We start from the raw sequence: 21,082 nt of genomic DNA, 5'->3' as shown, positions 1-21,082 counted from the left end.
ACCAATCGGTTGTTCATTGATTTATTTTTAAATGCTCTTAGTCTACCAATATCTGCTTCTAATTGGGTATGGTTGTCTTAAGAGTCTTTAATTTTCTAAGATTAGAGTAACTTACACCATTTGCAAATGTCAATGTCATGAAGTGTTCAGTGTCTTTGTCCCACTTTGACAAAAATGTAAATTTCTTTTGGAGGGAGATATTTAAAGCCATAACTGCCTTACACCCTACCCTTTCCTGCTCAAGAAATTATAACATGTAAAGATGGTTCTATATCCCTTCTAGCAGTAGCTCACGTTCGAACAGGACTCACCGGCGGTAGGTAGACAGTGCCACATTTGACAGATCTCAGAAACGCACCTGTCACCCTCCAGGAAACCTGCTCACTCATCAATTGGTCTCGTCAGTTATACACACAGCCGTCTCGTCTCCACATCCTTTAGCAGAAGCATCAATCATCCCTACATGTGTCCCTCTCAGGAGCTCAAGTCCTACGGCCTCCGATGGGCAAATGCAGTGTTTGGTTGTAACCGTGAGCCTAGTGTCTTCTCCAGAAGGCGAGTCACGGTTTATGGGATGAACCTCTTAGCTGCTATATCATTCCTTCCTTCAATTTTGAATTCCGTCTGGCACCTTAGAGTTTTGTCTTCTTTTTAAAAAAATGATACTTTCTCCTACTTTTTTTTTGAGAAAAATGTCAACATCTCAAGAAAACAGACTAGTATTTCTCAGTATTTTTATTCCCTCTGTAATCAGGGACAGCAACTATATTTCATGAAGATCACAATGAAAAAGAAAACACTTCAGGTGTACTATTCTGAATGAGAACTCTGTTTCCATTGGTAAACTTGAGTCGTATCCCACAGTATAAATATGATTCTGTGAAATATCTGATATACCTTTAAATGGTCTCATTAATCTCTTATTTAAAAAAGAAAAATATCAGAGACATCCAGGGCCCTTTGTGCCTTCCTTTTTCTTTGACTGTTCACCTCTATTCATCTAGCCCAGCTTTCTTTATAGTTATGACTGAGGCTCTTACTATTTTCTCTCTGTCTCTCTTCTTCTTCTTCTTTTTTTACTCATAAGCAATACACCTTTAAATATCTGCTCTATCAAACAAGCAATGAGATTATCATTTTAATAATATTTTCTTTGATATAACAATATTGATGAACTGTTTTCTAGCCTCCTTCCTGTCTTCCTGATTACACACATAAAAAATATTACAGGAAAGTGATTTTGTAGGGCATTGATAAAGTGGTTCTACAACGAATTTCTTCTTCATTTGAATAATACATTTTTTAAGTGGACTTCTGTGATTCTTTAGGCAATCTTTCACAATGTATACCTTCACAGTTTTATAGCCCTTTGCTTGGAACTAATTGGATATTGGTGAAAATAAATGTATTTAATCACACATTTCATATGCTAGGTACAAAACCAGGTGAAATACTACAAGCAAATGGCTAATTCTAGAATTGAAATGTATTGCATCTTTTAGAATGAAACTTTTCTTTAATTAAAAGGTATAGTTGATGAACTGAATGTAGCATTTTTAGCCCAGTGGTTTGAAGTGAGAGTTGTAATCAGTGTTTGCTCTTTATGTTTAACGGACATTTCTTAAGCCATACATTCTTCTAAAAGCAAAAGATGCAAACGGGAAGTCCCCATCTGTCTTCCCAGTTAACATTTTGGGTTTTTGCTTATTTCCTAAGTGAGCCTCTGGCCATCCAGTCTCTAAAACAGCTGCATGTGGTTTCTTGTTCTGGTCTGGGAAGTGGGGTAAAATCGCAAACCGCTACCATTCAGGGATCCAAAACCAAAGAGAGAAGACAAAAAGATATGCCTTAAAGTTACTAATAAAAAGCAGATTATGACACACATTCTACCTTAATCTACATTTCTGATGTAATATTATTCTGATTTACTTGGTAACGTAGGTATTTCCTCTCATTTTCTTTAAAAATCAATAAATGACCCGTAATATTACTAGAGTTGATATGGATTTTTATAGTTTTCACTGACTGTGAGTTGGTACTTTGGACATTTATCTCTATGAATTGCAGTAGGTGAATGTGTTCCATGTTAAATGAACCCTGTAATTGCATGCTTTGGGACGCTGCTTATTTTTCAGGTGGCATTGATGATTCAGAGAATTACACCTAAGAAAGAAAGAAATACTAGCTAAGTGTATTATAAGCATGTTTAACAAAATAATGTTTACATTTTCTGCATGTATTTGATTTCATACAATTACTCTTCACTGGATTGGGTGATTGTTCATCTGGTCTATTAAAGCATTCCTTACCCTTGTAATTTCTGAGGCTTCTTGGAATTTCACCTTACTCTGCTCATTTTACTCATTTATTCACTCAACAAATATTTATTAAGCCTCTATAGCGGTGGTTCTCAACCTTCCTAATGCCCCGACCCTTTAATACAGTTCCTCATGTTGTGGTGACCCCCAACCATAAAATTATTTTTGTTGCTACTCCATAACTGTAATTTTGCTACTGTTATGTCTTAGGTGACCCCAAAGGGGTCGCGACCCACAGGTTGAGAACCGCTGCTCTATAGTGTGCTGCCTTGCATTCCACATCTTCAGCATCAGTGGTTTGGGAATGTCATGATAGTCGGAATCCATAACTTCTTGTCAACAATTGTGAATGGAAGTTTTGACTTCCAAATACATAATGCTTTTCTGATCATATTTTATGCCCAAGGTATTGCTTTTCTTTAAAACAAAATGTACAGTACTGTTCAGGGTGCTTTCAAGGTCGCCATGGTTAGTCAGGGCATAGTTCTCAATTGGTGTCTTGGCTAACTCTTAACCAGCCCACTCTGGTCTGGAAGCTCAGCTTTCTAGTTCTGTAGCAAAGCACAGCACCGTGTGATAGTTGTGGTGAGAGAGTGAAATACAAGGAATTTGGGTGCTTGTAGGCAGAGCATCAGAGAAAGCTATTTCTTAGGACAAATAGCAAAGCCAGGATGGAAAAGAAGCAGGAGGAACATTCCAGTTAGAAGGATCCCTACAGAGGCATTTTTGCGTGTACCCCAAGTAGTCCAGAAGGAACGGGTAGAGTCATGAAGAGGCCAGGTCATGAGGAGTCCTGGATATAAAGCTAAGGACGTAGTATTTTACCCAGAATCTTGAAAGAGTCATCTTAATACTGTGTTATGGGCACACATGTGTGACACTAATTGAATTTTCACTTTGTAAAGTGAACTAACTCTTGGCAAAATGAAGGATGGGAATGATGAGGGAGAGGAATGGAGTCTGACCTGGGAACATAGAAATCAGATGTTTAACTGCTGAGTTAATTCATAGAAGCAGCAACGAGAGCTATGGAATAGCCAAGAAAGTGATAAACTGCAGGCAGTAGACTTCTTCCACGTGAACACGTCAGACTGACAGACTGTCTTGGCTGATTGAAACCAGAGATGCCTGAGAGCAAGAAGCAGTCCATTCCCGTTGGTGGCGTTTACTTCTGTTTATTTCTTGTTCATCTTTTCCTTCTCGACAAAGGATCATATTTAAAGATTTTTTTAGATTGTGTGTGATATGTCCAGTTCAATATTTTACAACGATTCATGCCATGCTGACACATTGAGTAACATCTTTCTGAGATAAGGCTCATGTATGACACTTTCTGGCCTTGCATGTTGTTGCATTTTAACGGCACCTCTAATTTTGGCAGAAACAGGAATATATCCTGAATTGAAGTTTTCATGAGTGTTCTCCTTTCCCATAACTGATAGCTATGATGTTTTCCGGTCTCTCACCCAAATACCTACATCCGTTCCATCCATTCGGCTCAGATAGTGGAGATTCAATACTTGCTTCTTATGACAAAAGGCCGAATTCTTACGGCTGGGTTGTTTAGATGCTTCAGGACAAATACAGTCTGGAATAAAGTGTCTGTCTGTTGAAGTGTAAACAGAGGACTTGGGTAAAATAGAACAGCAAAAGTTGATTAAAGTTTTACACTGTGCTCTTCAAGTTATGTTTAATTAAACATTTACCAAATGATTGCCATGTTGAAGCATGTACTAGAAAACAGGTATGTAAAGGTGCATAGACTCTGCTCCCAAATAGGGAAAGGGGGGAGAGAGAGAGAGAGAGAGGGAGAGAGAGAGAGAGAGAGAGAGAGAGAGAGAGAGAGAGAGAGAGAGAGAAAGGAAAGGGAAAGAGAGAAAGGGAAGGGAAGGGAAGGGGAACGAGAAATGATATAGTTCTTTATGACGGTACTAAATGTACCATTTTTGGAAATGCCAACATCATTTTGAATCCATTTCTTGTGCTGTATCCAAGGATTCAGAAAGCCATAGGTGAATGCTTTTAAATTATTGACCATATTCAGTACCTCTAAGCACTGAGGAGAGGCGAGGTAATTGCCCCTCCAGAGAGCTTTAATTCTCCAGTGTGTTCCGCAGTGTTACACAATCTCGTGAGATTTAAAAATCTGTGGCAGGAAACATTTGAGGCTTTTAGTTGCTCTCCAGTGGCAACGGTGACATTTAAAAAATATGCCCCTGGACACATCCAGCTATGAAGAAAAACCTGGAAGGGTTTTCCTCAAAGTTGTTAAAAAATAACCTCTACTAATTTATGTGAACTCAGAGGATTTATGAAAAATAAGAAGGAAAGCTCTTTTTATTTATTTATTTATTTATTTTCTAAGTGCTTTAGTATTTTGAACATCAGAATTTCAAGTACAAGAAAACCAGAAACTGGTCTTTAGAAAGCTATTTTAATTGATGATACTACTTAGCTAACTCTTCTTGGCCGTTTAGATTTCAGCAGTACAGCATAGTGGTTAGACAATCGTATAACTTGCCAAGTGGTCTCCCCGATATTTCAAGTCCCCACCTGGCACTGTGCATAGTTATTACAATATTATTGACTATATTTCCTATGCTGTACTTTACATCCCTGTGACTGTTTTTCAACCACCAGTTTGTACTTCTTAATCCCTTCCTTTTTTGCACAGTCTCCCAACACCCCTCCCCTCTGGTAACCATCAGTCTATTCTCTGTATCTGTGAGTCTGTTTCTATTTCATTTGTTTATTTATTTTGCTCTTTAGATTCCATAAATGAAATCATATGGTATATGTCTTTCTCTATCTGACTGACTTTGCTTAGCATAATACCCTCTAGGTCCATTATAGCTGTCACAAATATGAGATTTCATGATTTTTATGGTCGACTAATATCCCATCGTATATCTATACCACAACTTTTTAAAATCCTCACCTGAGGATATTTTTCCATCTATCTTCAGATAGAGTGGGAGGAGGAGAGAGAGAGAGAGGAAGAAAGAGAGAGGAAACATTGATGTGAGAGAGACACATCGATTGGCTGTCCCCTACACAACCTGAACCAGGGCCAGGGATGCACCACAACCGAGGTATATGACATTGGTTGGAATCAAACCTGCAACTCTCTTTAGTCAGTGGGCTGATGTTGTAACCACTGAGCAAAACCGGCCAGTGCTATCTATGTACCACACCCTTTTAATCCATTTATCTGTTGATGGGCATTTGGGTTGCTTCCATGTCTTGGCTATTGTAAATATGTACTACATTCTTATTTAATTGAAATTTTGTTTAGAGCCAGCAAACATATATTGAAAATTGTATTTGATAGAAATGTGCCCTACCAATTAAATTCTCTACATTGCGAAGAACTTGAGGTATTGAATGAACTATAATAAAAGATGATTATTTATATTTATTTTTATTCAAGTACAATAACATCTTTAATTTATTATGTTGCAGCTCTAAAAAATAAAACAGGACCTATTCTTCCATACATGCATATTATGAATCAATTTACAATGGGAATTAAAACCTTACTACTGAGGAATGAGAATAATTTTACAGGAAAATCTTGACTTGAGTCGATCATTTTAACTTCCTCCAAGTTAGTTGAAATATACAGTTATCCTTCAGTATCCATGGGGGATTGGTTCCAGGGTCCCCAAGGACACGAATCTGAGAATGCTCAAGTTGCTTATATAAAACCACATAGTATTTGCAGATAGCCTGTGTTCGCATGTAGGCTGCAGCAGAGTGTGCTTACACATCACCGTCGTGTGGGTTCAGCATGGTGCTTGGGCATGTGGCAAATTCACGTTTTGCTTTTTGGAACTTTCTAGGATTAAAAAAATTTTTTTGATTGAAGCTGCCAAAATATGTGGGTAGATTGGGTGAAGTTTGTACTGTACTGATGATTCTTCTTTCCTGATTGTGGCTCAATGTTTTCCAGAACCTGGTAGAGATTTGTAATGTTATTTATTACAACAGCCTATCTTCAAAAAGTGAAGTCACCCTGGCTAGTATGGCTCAGTGCTTAGAGTGTTGGCTCAAGGACTGAATGGTCTCTGGTTTGATTCCCGGTAAATGGCACATACCTGGGTTGTAGGTTCGATCCCTGATCCTGTCAGTGTCGTATGGGAGGCAACCAATTGATGTGTCTCTCTCACAGCGGCGTTTCTTCCCCCCCCCCCCACCTCCTCTTTCACTCTATCTAATCAATGGAAAAATACCCTTGGGTGAGGATCAACAACAACAAAAATGTTAAATAAACTAACTTTTTGCAGTTGATATCTGGAATATCCCTGATGCACATTTAAAGAAATCTCACTACAGAGAATATACATAGGTGAGCAAAAGTAGGGTTCCAGTTGTGAGTACATGAAACATAGAGTTTATTCTTGTATTAATTATTGTATGATTTATTTGTATTACAACTGTAAATCTACTTTGCCCACCCCTGTATTCCATTGTTGTCTTTTATAGAGAGAACCTATCCCATATCATGTACACTTAGGACAATGTACTCAGTATACTTGCTTGAATAATTCTTTAAACGTTCAGGCAGTGAAGTGGGAGAGTGATGCTGGTAGCATAATACACTCATTAAAAGTAAGAATGTTGGATAAAAAAAAAAAAAGCCCAAAGCCTTCAGCAAGAAATTTAAATTCTCTGACCTTGAATTTTGTATCTGGAAAATGGAGACAATATCTTCCTTACAGGGTTGCTGAAAGAATTTAACCTGGCTGGGAGATAGCATGCAATACATGTAACTATTATTGTTATTAGCATTTTCTCTAGAGGGCTCCAGTTAAAACATCTTTGGTACATTGGCATGGATCAGTTCACTCTATTAAAGTGATAAATGTTGATAAATGTGAAGTCAATTTGTAGTAAATTAGATGCTGTGACATATGCCAGGGAAGGACCTCAGTGATGGCTCAAGGAGAGGGTGTCTTTTACATTAAAACTGCTGAGGGTGTGTTTGTTTAAATACTTGGTCAACTCAGCATTTTGTAGGAACTAACATGAAAATGATAATTCATAGACATCAAAACAAAGTAAAAACTATATAACATTGTTTCTAATTCCAGTTAAGCGTGAATAGAATTATACAGAAAATTAGCATTAAAAAGCATACATTTTGAATGAGACTTTGTTTTGTCTTTTATTATGGAAATTGTCAGTTTTTTACCAGGGTAGTCTTGAAAAGCAAAATGACATAGCATATCTACTTGTAATACTATTGTTATTTTAAAAGCTCTAAAAATTATTTTAAGCTAATTATTTTAAGTTCTAAAGTCAAATGACAAAATATTCAAAGATTTTTTTTTTTAATTGTGTTTTGAGACCAAAAGTGGTTTATGGTGGGATATGTAAAGCAATTGAGACATGTGTCTTTTATTTTTAAATAATTTATGATCTAATTCAAGATATGGTACATACATCTAAGATAACATTCACTACTAATATGGTGGTATTTGTAAATAATATGTGAGCTCATATGACCTGGAAATAAATGAGTTACCAATATTTGGTTTAGTCACAAAAAAATAATACTAGGATTTTGGGAGTGTTAAAATAGTTTTAAAAATAGGTGAAGGACCTAGGAACATTAAGGGGCATCATACAGTCTTATCTAAGGCTTAGAGAGATCTGACATGTTTGTTAGCAGAGTTTAGTTCCTTGCAGATGAGGCCCTCCATTTCTTGCTTGTTGTAAATCTGTGGCTGTTCTCAGTTCCTAGAGACCACCCACCATCTCTTGCCATATGGCTCTCTCCACAACATGACACTTTGCTCCTTCAAGGCCAGTGGGAGCAATTACACTCATGCTGCATGTCTTCTCTTTGTTGTGTCTTTGATCTTTAAGACTTTTTGAAGGGTTTCCCTGATTAGGTCATGTGCACCCAGGATAATCTCCCTTTTGAGTAACTAAAAGTCAACTAAATCAGGGATCTTAATTAATTAACTACATCAGCAAAATCCCTTTGCCATGTAATGTGACAATCATAAGAGTGATATTCCATCGTATTCACAGGTTTTGCCCGCACTCAAGGGGAGGGGATTCTACAAGGTGTCTACAGGGGGATGAACTCTTGGGTTCATTTTAGAATTCTGCCTACTGAGGGGCTCACACACTTGGCTATGGGGCCTGTACAATGATCTTACCTACATTTAAGGAGATCAGAGGCTGGAAACCTCCCAGTATCCTTGAATGAGGTTCTCTGGTATAGGTGTGGCCTTACTGGAAAAAAGGAAGTTCAAGAGATCAGAACAGGCTGAGTTAACTCGTACCTTCTCATATTTAACTAAATTGCCAAAATCAAGGTAGAAATATCTCCCTGCCCTCCAGATCAGTAGAGCTTATCTTTTGCTTGATTACAAAATCAAACACAACAATTTTAGCCAATGAAATGGAAGTATCCTCCATAGAATTTCATGTTGTTACTCAGAGAATCTCATTATTTTGAGTTGGCTTAGTTCCCTACCCCTAGTTAGAAATAGCTGTTCATTAAAATGGCTTTATGGACTCACCTAAAATGCATTTATCTGCAGAAAACTTTCCTATCACTATGAAACATTTCAGCCTTCATCTTTGAGTGTGATATTTCGAGATACAAATAACAACTCTTAAAATAATTTAGTAATAAAATGGAGCATTTTTTCACAAATGTCAAAATATCACCTAATATGACTAGAATAGGCATTGAATTGAGGCTTTCCCACTTTTCCCTCCAGGAATCAAAGTCTAAAACATGGCAATTTCAGGTTGAAAATATCAGCTAATGGAGCTAGCACACACGCAGGAGGTCATTGGTGCTGTGACTGCAGGCGTATGCGACTTAGCTGGGCAGAGCTTGCATGCTCTGAATGTCCTCACTGCATCATCAAGGTGTCCAAATGAAGACATGCTCTCATGTTCTCTGAATTCCTTTCCACTCTCCTTATGAATGGTGGCTGCTCAATTTCAATTCTATTTGGAGTAAATGAACCAACTCTAAAGCCCAAGAGATATAAAGGAAAATATGGTCTTTGTATCGTTAAAAATTATTCCTTAATAGAAAAAGAATGCATCAGAAGGACATTTTACTTCCTTATTTTTAGATTAATAATTCTGTGCCAATTTTTTTTTAGGGGGATGGATAATGATGTGGTTAGGCGTGTTAAATACTACCCTCTTTTTCTTTCTCCTTCTCAAGGAGTTATTCTTACAGTAAGATTTTGTAAGAGATATCCAGTTAAATTTTATTCAGTTTCAAGTCTTGATTTTTTTTTTTTGTATTTCTAATAATAAACACTTAAGTTTGCAATTACAGATACTTACATAGTATTTACTATACTCCAGCTACCAGTATTCTATATATGCTAATTCATGTAATTTTCAGAAATTTCTGCTTACCTTAGTATGACTGTTATTCTCAGGTAGAGATGGGGGAAGGCAGTATAAAAAAGTTCTGAAGATCAGTTAGTAACTGGAAGAGACAGAACTTGAGCCTATGGAGGATGGCTCTGAAGCTAAACATGTAATCACTGTGCTATGCTACGTTCTGTCTTCTGTGTGAGATGACAGGAAACACGTGATGCTGACCCTCCAGACACTGTCAGTTCAAGTCGAGACTCAGACCATCTGAGAAGTGCTGTAATAGAAGCCTGTTCAGCTCAAGATGTGACCTTCCAGAGGGACAGGAGGAGTGGTGACCCTTTGGAGGTGTATCAGAGAGAATGGGGAGCTATGCCCAAGATTTGGAGAAGAAGCAGGTGGTCAAAATGGAGAGAAGAGCCCTGGCCAGGTGCCTTGGTTGGAGCATTGTCCCGATTACCAAAAGGTTGCCAGTTTGATTCCTCATCAAGGCACATATTTAGGTTGCGGGTTTGACCCCCGGTTGGGCCGTGTTTAGGAGGCAATCGATTGATGTTTCTCTCTCACATCAGTGTTCTCCTCTCTGTCTTCCTCTCTCTAAGCATATCATTTGGTGAGGATTACAAAAAATGGAGAGAAGAACATGTTTCAGCTTTAGGTATTGAGGAGAAGATTGGGATAATCTTTTTTTTAAATTTATTTTTCTTTCTTTTTAAGAAATTTATTGGGGTGACATTGGTTAATAAGAATATATAGGTTTCAATTGCACATTTCCATGATACATGATCTTTATATTGCATTGTGTGCCCACCACCCCAAATCAGATCATCTTCCATCACCATGTATTTGACCCCTTTTGCCCTTCACTCACTCCCTTATCCCCCCTCCCCTTGCTTCCCTTTGGTAACAACCATACTGTTATCTGTGTCTATGAGTTTTTTTTTTTGTTCTTGTTTGTTCATTTGTTGCTTTCAGGGGATTAGGACGTGGACATCCATCCATAGGAGGCCATTACTCTGCCTATCATAGTTACCAACCTGTAGATGTAAAATCAAGAAATAAATTTTTTTTCAGATTCTGTGGCTCAAAATATTGCCGACTATTTTGAGTAAGTCATTGAGTTAAAAATGGAAACCACATTATGGTTATAATTTCAGATAGACAAGACTATATCATTCCCAACATCATTTGGAAGATTATCTCAAATTATAATTATACATGTAGATTCCATTTTTAACTCAGTGAGTTACTCAAAACAGTGGGCAATATTTTGAGCCACAGAATCAAAAAAGAATTTTATTTCTTGATTCTATACCTACAGGTTGGTAATTGGGGTAGGCAGAGTAATAGCCTCCTGTAGATGTCTGCATCTTAATCCCCAGAATCTTGAATGTCACTTTACAGGGCAAAAGGAACTTTTCAGATGTGATTAGCTAAAGGCTTTTGAGATGAGGAGATTATCAAAAATTATCCAGGTGGGCCCAATGAAATCACGAGAATCCTTATAAGCTAAAGAGGATCCCATGAGAATCAGGGAAGCAGATATAATGATGGAAGCAGAGATCAGAGGGTCACGTGGAAATGCAGTCAATCTCTAGAAGCTGGAAGAAGGATGGAAACAGACTGTACCCTGGAGCTTCCAGAAGGGACGTCACCCTGCTGACACCCTGATTTTAGCCCAGTGAAAGTAATTTTGGACTCCTGACATTCAGAACTGAAGGATACTAATATATTTGTGTTGCTTTAAGACACTGAGTTTGTAGTAATTTGTTACAGCAACAATAGCAAACTAATACAGCAGCCATATACTTCCTCTGCCTCTGCTTCTGAGCTGTGAAAAACAAGCAGTGTCTACAGTAATCACTCAAGAGTTTTTACATTAACCTATTAAAAAAGAAGAAAAAAGAGAAGAAACATTATTTATACTATACATTTGAACTCTTTCATTTTAAAGACATGTCTTCATTTTCTTTTTTATCCTCACCCAAGGACATTTATGCATTTATCTTCAGATAGAGTGGGAAAGAGAGAAGGAGAGAGAGAGAGAGAGAGAGAGAGAGAGAGAGAGGGAGAGAAACATCGATGTGAGAGAGACACATTGACTGGTTGCCATGCACACGACCCCAACCAGGGCCGGGGACAAACTGCAACTGAGGTACGTGCCCTTAGTGGGAACCGAACCTGGGACTCTCTGGTCCGTGGGCTGACACTCTAACCGCTGAGCCAAACTGGCCAGGGCAGACATGGCTCCATTTTCATTTGACTTTAGTTCTTTTACTGGTGACTTAAAGTCAATTTAATCTACTTTGTTTGCAATAAATTGAGGAATTCCATAAACGCTTACACATGAGCTGAAACTCTAGACACTCCAGAATCTTTGTATGAACAAATGTAGACAGAACTCATTGGATTCATTGGTACGTACTATTTTCTATGTCTTTCATCCTTTTTCTTGCTTAATCATATGTTATCATGCGTTTAGATTGTCAGTGGCACAGGCCCCATGTTTGGTGGACATTATTTTAATTTGCATATAATATCACTTTTTGTGATGATCAGGTTTTAACCTTCCAAGAGAGTCTTCTTTAGACTGGGCCTTATCTTTATTAATTCAAAGCATACTCTATCTTATCCAACTTACATACCGATTAATGTTCTAAACCTCTCCCCATTTCCATTCCACAGAAATCCTAATTTTGTGAGAGGACATTTTCTGTCACTGTATTAACATTTTACATTCTACAATCTGTTGTTTGAATGATTGAACTTTATAGTCATTTAAAGTTTCTCCTTCAAGTTCTTTTTAATCATAAGTCTGTTCTGAAATGTAGAGTTGGTCATAAAAGGAACTGATTCAAGATAAATGTACAAGTCTTAAATCTACTCATCATGATGCCACTTGTGGCCGTTTTATCTGTCAGTAATGGCCTGCGACAGGTGCAGATTCTCAGGGCTGCAGGACTCTCCTTACTTTTTAATTATTTCTTCCACCCCTTCACCTTTGGTTGATTTTGTTTGGTGAATTTGTAGGTCTTCTCATCCTAATATCTGGACTTTAAATAGTTGCTATTAAACCTCTAAAATCAATCACCCTCTGGCTGTGCTGTCATTAAAAGTTAACTGCCTTCCCATTAATCCATTAATTGTGAAGATTAATTGGGAAAGCTATTCAAACTTGGGACATATAAGCCAGTGTTTGCCTCTAAGTGAAAGCTTATCCCATTAACACCACAGACTATTAACATTTATACACACACACACACACACACACACACACACACACACACACATATAATGCTTATGTCTTATATAGGAGAAAATGAATAGAAACTTATAGACTGCTGCCAAAATGAACTACTTGACAACTAGAAAATCATTCCTGCCTTTTAGCTCAGCTCTAGAAAAATATTCTGATAAATACTTACTCGTTTTAAGTTGCAGCAATATGTTAGTTTTTAGATTTAAGCCACTGATTGACAGAATTAGAAGTTCATGTTAGTCTTATTTAATATATCTAAAGCTAGTATCCTCAAGTGAATGTTAATTTTCATGTCAAGCTCAAATTAATACTTAAAGAAGGTAAAGAACACTCAGTGGTATTTAATTGAGTTGAAATGTTATTTTATGTAATGATGAGAGATAAAATCAGGAAAGGTTCGTATTTTGTCACCTGCTCTTATGAAAAATTATGCTTTATTCAAGCCCAGTTGTATGATCACTAGTCCTTAAAATTTATTCTTGTTTTTCTTACCGGAATGTCACTGTGAAGCACCTGCCTCCACACACTGTCAGTTGACATAGATATATTGGGAGAAAGGGGAGGGGTGTGACACCATAGCCATTTTTTAAATCTTTAAAAAGCCTCATGAAACAGTATGAAAAGCATAATGACATTTCTTGAAGGAGTACTGGCTAGAAATTAACTTGCAGGTCTATTTTAGTGATTTCCAAACTAGTGTAGTCCTGGCTAAAAGACACCATAGACAAAGTATGTCTGAATGACCCAGACTGTAGCAAGTTTTAAATCTCCCCGGTGTGATTCTCCTTAGAATCAGCAGTTCATCCTAGCTATAATTAGTCTTTCATTCTAGCTATTCCCACCCTAAGTAGCTAGGATGAATTACTCAAAGTGCACATTCCATAGGAGTGACAACCTGGAGCTTATCCATAGATTTTTTTTCTTCTTTTTTAAATCAGGAGGATGCTGCTGCTTTTCAGACATGCTTAGATCTTCTGTAGGTACTTAGGGTGGACTTTCTTTGATGTGCTGAATCAATGTCTGGGGTGGTTACCATTGTAAGGATGAGCCTACAGAGTTGTGAAGAACTCATTAGCAAAGAAATAAATGAAGCGCATCCAAAGAAGAACAAGCAAACGCTGTATATTTAGAGTTCACTATAGCAAGGGATTCAGCCACCATCAATTGTGTTTGGCAAAGACTCAAAAGTAGGCAAGGGTTGTGCTGGCCGGTATGGCTCAGCGGTTAGAGCGTCAGCCTGCGGTCCAGAGAGTCCAGGGTTCGGTTCCCGCTAAGGGCACGTACCTCGGTTGCAGTTTGTCCTCAGCCCTAGTTGGTTGTGCGGGTGGCAGCCACTCGATGTGTCCCTTTCACATCGATGTTTCTCTCTTTTTCTCACTCTCCTTCCCATTCTATCTGAACAAAAAAATGGAAAAATGTCCCCAGGTGAGAATAAAAAAAAAAAAAAAGTAGGCAGGGGCAAGGGGAAACTTTGTAGGGGGAAAAAAGAGAAGGCTTCAGGTATGTCCTGATAGGAGGCTGCAGAGAGAGGGAAGCTGTAGGCAGGCTAACTAAAAACAGGGCATCCTATATAATTAATGAGGTGTGCAAATTTGGCTTCCTCTGATTTCAAAATCTCTACTAAATATGCAGTTGAAAGCAGGGGTACAAATTAGGGAAGCTCTTAAGTTTTTAAGTAAGTCCTGGTTGTTTTGAGCCAATTGCTACAGGGGTTATTGTTTGGCTCCCTGGGCTGGCTACTAGATAGTAGGTTGGCTTCCTGAGCTGATAGTTGCCCATTATGAGCCAGAGATCTATTTTTGTATGTAGTCTGGCTGTTGTCCATTTGTTTATTTAATCTCTCATTGGGCGGGAGTCAGAGGTACATCAGGGACAGGATCTTGTGCCATGCTTGGGCATGGAGATGGGACTCCTGGAATACTGGAACTAGACCTCCATAATTTGTAGAAATAACTCAGACTCTGTTTGTGGTTAGACAACAATATTGTTGCCTAACTTTGGATGAAATTTCACCTTGTACACACTATTTTTTATATGTGTTAGTTGAACTGCACACTTTCTTAGTTGATGATTTCCCATTTCAACTGGATGATAATTTCAATAGTATAGATTGGAATAAAACATTTTGTTCCAGGAAATAGATTTCTTGAAAGGAAGGTCATTCCTTAATCTTGAATTGGTCAATGGAATATTGGACTAGGTCTAAATAAACTTTGGTTGTTTTCTAAATAGACTGAGATTCTAACATTTCCAAAGCTCCCTCTCAATGACTCCACCCCTGCCTCTAGTGTATAGCCTTTTTAAATATTTTAAGCATGTTTGTTATGTATCCTATCCTATCCTGTTCTTCTGCAATGAATATTTCTGTGGGAAACATGATTCATTAGCAGGCATGCATCTGATTTTGGCAGATCTTCCAATAAACAGAGGTGGTTTTTACTTGTTGGCAACTAAGCTGAATGCTACTGAGAATCAGCTCTGTTTTTTTTTTTTTGTCAAGTATATTTTAGATGCCTAGTACTTGTTTTGATAATGTACTGGGTCAGAGCAGGAGCTCTGTGGCCTTAGGTAAGTTATTTAACCATTGTGTTCCTTTCTTTTTGATTGTCCAACAGAGTTCATAGCATCAAATAGGATAGAGTATTTTTCAGGATCAAATGAGTTAATACATGTAAAGCACTGAGAACATAAGCAGCCAATAATATATACCCATTATCTTAGTACAGGTAGTATTACACAGAGATTAAGAAAATTGAATTACTTTTATTAAAAACTGAACAGCTTTTACTTACTTGAGAATTATGCATTAAAGCCCTTTGTAAAATAAAATTAAATTACTTTTGATCGAGCAATATTAAAATACTTTCACTATAGCTTGCATCTCTAATTATAAAAGGCTATTGAAATTTTTCACGTACACAATTTGCCAGAGATCTAATTTATCATTGTCTTTTTAATGACAGTGGTTTTTCTCTTACACGAAGAGTAAATGGTGAGTTTTCTGAGGTAGTGTCCTGAAAGCTGTAAGGTGTGTGTGTGTGTGTGTGTGAGAGAGAGAGAGAGAGAGAGAGAGAGAGAGAGAGAATGTCTCAGCAAAAATTAGGTAATTTTCCCCCTGAGAATATGAATATTCTAACAGAATTCAATGAAATTCTCCATATGTAATCAGTTAATAAAATTTTTTTTCTTTTACGAAAAAGACCAAAATCTAGTTTCACATTTCCAACTGTATATCAAGGTTAATGTGGAAACTCTAATGTCACTATGAAAAGACTGAACAAAAAGTAATATAATTTTGGAAAAACATAGAGTAGTAAGAGTGATATTCATTTCTTCCTTTAATAGAAAAACACACTGATTAACCAAACTTTCCCTGCTACCATTTTGAATTGTACAAGCCTTCCTCCTTGATGACTGTGTTTTAAAATTTCTCTAGTGATGGGCGTCTCCTGAGCTCCTTTTACCTAGAATGTGCCTTTTCCCCTGGTCCAAGTGCCTTCTCTGTTAAGGGTTATCAAGGCACACCTGGCTCTGCTCTGACTTGGGGCAGCACGGCTGGGTGAGGGGTGGGGCACAGTGGGAGCTGAGGCCCAGCATGCAATGCGGCAACCTGAAGGCTGTGGCCAAGCAGTTCTGCCGCCCCTCCATTCCCCTCTCCGGGAATCGGGATGCGAGCCAGAGTGCCCTTGCTGGGAGGTAGACAGTCCTGCCTTCCATGTGGAGGTGGTGGGGGTACAATAAGCAACACTGGTAGCCAGGAAGACCTCAGTCTCCCAGAGGCCCATCCTAACAGTTGGAGAGGGTGGCAGAGAATTTCCATCCTGCTCCTGCAATTTACAAACCTTCGGTTTAGTATCAGAAGGCGGCGCAGGGGAGCTGGGAGCTGGGAGCGGGGAGCTGGGAGCGGGGAGCTGGGAGCTGGGGCCTCTGCGCCTGCCAACGCAGAGCAAAGCCGAACGGACCCGGGGCAGGTGGAGTACACATGCCAGTGATGTGCAGGAAGAGGAGAAAGGTTAGTGGGCTGCAGCACTGGGAGGGAACTGGGGGTGAGGTAACAGCCACAGCCCGAGCTGCTCATCCTTTCAGGGGAGGGGGGGGCTGCAGAGGGAGAGGGTCCAGGACCAGCCTCCCCCCTCCGTATTTTGCCCAGGTTCCTCCTGCTTGGCAGCGTCTGTAGTGGGCAGTCCTGTAGGGGTGAGTGCAAAGGTGGCAATAATTGTACATTATATATTTACATATGTAAATCACACATATATGGAATACTGTATATATGATGTATATATACTATAATATAATATGTAGTATTATACTATATATCACATGTTTATATATAACATTATGTAATAATAGTATATAATGTAACATTATATAATAATCACTATATTATATATAATATATAGTATATCTACACATGTAAATACATGTGTATTGATATGTATATGTAACATGTAAATATACAAATATTTACACATATAAGTACATATATTTATACACTATTATATGTACAATTGTGTGATGTATATTTAACATCACAATATGAATATATGAAATTTATTCATATTATATGTATATGTACACATATAATCATATATATTGTTAGTAATACATTTATATGTATGTAATATGTATACATATATAAATGTGTTCATACATATTTATACAAGGATATCATACAATAAGTTTAGGCCATCATTTACACTTATGATTTAGTGGCCAACTTAGCTTATATACATGTATGCATTATAATAAAATATACATATGTATGTATATAACATATGAGCATTATAATATATATGTGTATGCATGTATATATCTATTATATATAATTTTAGTACAGATACAAATAAGATATAATATATCATATAATACATGTATACTAATATCTATGTAATATGTGTACATAGATATGTCCCTGTGAAGTGATATAATATAGTACTTAATTAAAAAACAGTATAATTATGTTTTGAATTGCAATAGTATGTTATTTCAGATTTGAAAACCTCCTTACTTAAATGCCTTTATGCTTATGCACTCTGGAGAATAATTAGATGCACTCTGAAAAGCTGTAAATTAGAGCTAATAACGATTAAAATTTGAGAGAAAGCTGAGAATTCTAGCTGAGAGATTAGCTCATAAGACTAGTGCACTGGGTTGTTTTTACCAGAGTGTAGAATACGATTTCTCAGCTGCTGCCCTATTGACATTTGGGACCAGATAGTTTTCTGTTGTGAAGTGCTGCCCTGTGCACTGGAAGATGTTCAGCAGCGTCACTGGCCACCACCCCCTAGATTCCAGGAGTACCTCCAAATTGTGATGACCAAAGTGTCTCCAGAAATTTCTCAATGTCCCCTGGGGGGCAAAGTCACCCCCAGTTGTGGTTCTCAGCTTTGCATGACCAGAGCCTGCATTTAACTGTATTTATTGTTGCAGCAAGAGAAAACTGGTTTTCAGGAATTAAATTCACAGGAGACTGACACTTCAGAATTTCATTTAATTAATGTCTAGAGGGAAATATTCCCTTTACTCATACCAAACTCATTCTTGCTGTCTGAGACTCCCCCCTTCCTGGTGTCAAGACTATTGAAGACCAAATTGGTTATAAACAAATAGCTTGGCAAACCTGGAATTGGAGTACATGACTTTTTGAGAGATATTTTATTCATGTCATTATGGTGTCTGATGAAATTCCTACACTCCAAATCTAAAGACATAATCATTGTGGTCACGGTGTTCTTACATACTGGATTCTAGACCTCAATACAGTTTGTAAATATGGTCCCATGACAATGAGATGAGCAAGTTAATCAAATTCTTTTCTCAGTTACCTCATCTGTAATATAAAAATAATATTAGTACTTTAAAGAGGAATGGCAAAGATACTATGTGTGAAATGCTTGTTCTTAGCACAGAGCACTCACTGAACGTGTGCTAATATGCTAGTTAGTATTTAAGTTTTATATAAGAATAATTTTAGAATATTTTGTTGCTAAATAAACATACTACAGATTGTTAGGTACCGTATATCCTCATGGCAAAGAGTAATAATGCCATGTAACATCACTCAGGCCGACAACTGGCACGTTACCAAACATCAGGAGCCCCCTGATCAATTCCTCCATCTGTTTCCCATATCACATGGCCCTCACCCCACAAACGGAATAAGGACCCTGTCTCTTATTTAAAACTTTAAAAATATTTTTTTATTGATTTTTTTAAAAGAGAGAGATTAAAACACCCTGGCTTGTGTCTTGACAGACCACTTCCTGGTGCATGGGACTACCTCCACCCACTGAGCCACACTGGCGGGGCAGCCCTTCTCTATTTTAACCCCATTTCAAGCTAAAAATAGAACAGGATTGATTCTTATTTTATAGTGGCAAAACAAATGAACAATAAAACACGCCTTCTAGATCAATGGATTGCACTAGAGGCATTTTACGTTCAAAATATTTATTTGAATCTCCGTAATTGATTGTGAATTTCAGTTAAGTATCTTTTTTGTCTCACTCTCACCTGAATACTACTAATAATTAAATATGTACTTCTGGTAAACACACACACACACACACATACACCACATATGTGCACTCCCTACCCCCATAGATGATGCTCTCTTTTGTACGTACAAACACACAGGTAATAGTTTCCACAGTGCACTAAAGTGTATTGTTGTTTGTGATTGCACATAATCAGAATTTGCTTCAGTGCTCCATGGGTTGTGTGTCTTTTAATGTCTACACTTCTTAATACTTGAATTGCAACTAGATTGACAGTGTCAGCATTTAAGCCAATAAAGAGACATACAGGAACTGTAGGGCAGTTATCAAGTCTGTCTTAAGAGTTAGCTAAATAATTTAAGGTGTGAAAGAAGAAAAAGTAAATTTTAAAATGAAAATGAGACGATCTTAAAAAATAAAATGCTATCTTAGGCAAATTCTTATGAAAGGCATTAAAATGTTAAGTTGGTAAATTTTTACTTATCACTTATGCTTTAGACATTTAGCTTTAAAGAAAAACATATTTCAATAGCAGGACTGCAGAAAAGTATTGTAATTTGAATATTTAAGCGGTAAAACTGCTTGTGATTGTTAAAAAAAAGCTATGTTCAAGCAGAATAAGCTTCATAATTTTAGAATGCTCTAGATAATTTTTAGATTAATTTCATTTAAATTAAATTAAATTGCTTATTATTAAGAATTGGGACTATAACCCTGCATGATTTTTCATTACCAATATGTGTTGCATCCTAAATATGAGAGAAATATTTTTCTGATCAGAACAAAAATGACAATCTTTTAATAATTGTATAAAATAAAAGACAAATACCTTGCATAGAATGAAGAATTTGCAGAATAAAATAAGCATGTATGGATATCATGGTCAACATAAGACTGACTATTCTTATATTTTCCCTCTCTCTTTGTGCCTTATGTTTAAATTTTATATATGATACACATAAAAGGTTAGGTAATAGATATGTATATACTTCCTATGTATTCTTATTTTATATATATATATTTCCCATGTATTCTTATTTTGTATATATTTTGCCTTCTTCCAATTAACTTAAATTTTATACTTTTCATTTCTTTATTTTTATTTTTTGTTAATCCTCACCCAAGGATATTTTTTCATTGATTTTTGTTGTTAGAGTGAAAGGGAGGGAGGGAGGAAGGGAGAGGAAGAGAGAGAGAGAAACATCGATACGAGAGAGACACATCAATTGGTCACCTTCCACATGACCCTGACCAGGGCCAAGGATCAAACCTGCAGCACAGGTACATGCTCTTGACTGGGAATTGAGCCTGAGACCCTTTGCTCCGAGGGCCAACACTCTGATCTCTGAGCCAAACAGACCAGGGCTATTTCTTTATTTAAAATTATTTTTTTTAATTAAAAAATTTTTATTGAAAAGTATTGGGGTTACATTGGTTAATAAATTATATAGGCATCAGGTGTACAGTTCTATAACACATCATCTGTATATTGTATTGTATTCACCACCCTAAATCAAATCTCCTTAATAGTTTCTTTTTTTTAAACTTATGTGTCCTCAAACAAATGTTACTTAGCTTTGTTAATTTTTAGAACTCTCAAAACTATGAAACGTTATATAGTCTTCTATAACTTGATTTTTTTCACT

The 21,082-nt window shown here is 37.2% G+C and overlaps 1 protein-coding gene across 7 annotated transcripts in view; it reads left to right on the top strand.

Annotated features, from left to right (window-relative positions):
• The window catches only part of CNTNAP4 (contactin associated protein family member 4), a 253,729-nt gene that overhangs the window by 15,114 nt on the left and 217,533 nt on the right, over nt 1-21,082 (top strand). Inside the window, exon 1 of one of the 7 annotated variants that reach the window (XM_036274259.1) lies at nt 17,440-17,449. The exons of the other annotated variants lie outside the window; for them this stretch is intronic. Coding sequence (XP_036130152.1) covers nt 17,440-17,449 — 10 coding nt within the window. Of the gene's footprint in view, nt 1-17,439; nt 17,450-21,082 lie in introns of those variants that run through there. 7 annotated transcript variants of the gene reach the window in all.

Source organism: Molossus molossus, unplaced genomic scaffold (assembly GCF_014108415.1).
Source record: "Molossus molossus isolate mMolMol1 unplaced genomic scaffold, mMolMol1.p scaffold_m16_p_21, whole genome shotgun sequence".
Taxonomy (NCBI): domain Eukaryota; kingdom Metazoa; phylum Chordata; class Mammalia; order Chiroptera; family Molossidae; genus Molossus; species Molossus molossus.
Note: the sequence above shows the minus strand (reverse complement) of the source record. Positions and strands in the feature narration are given on the sequence as shown.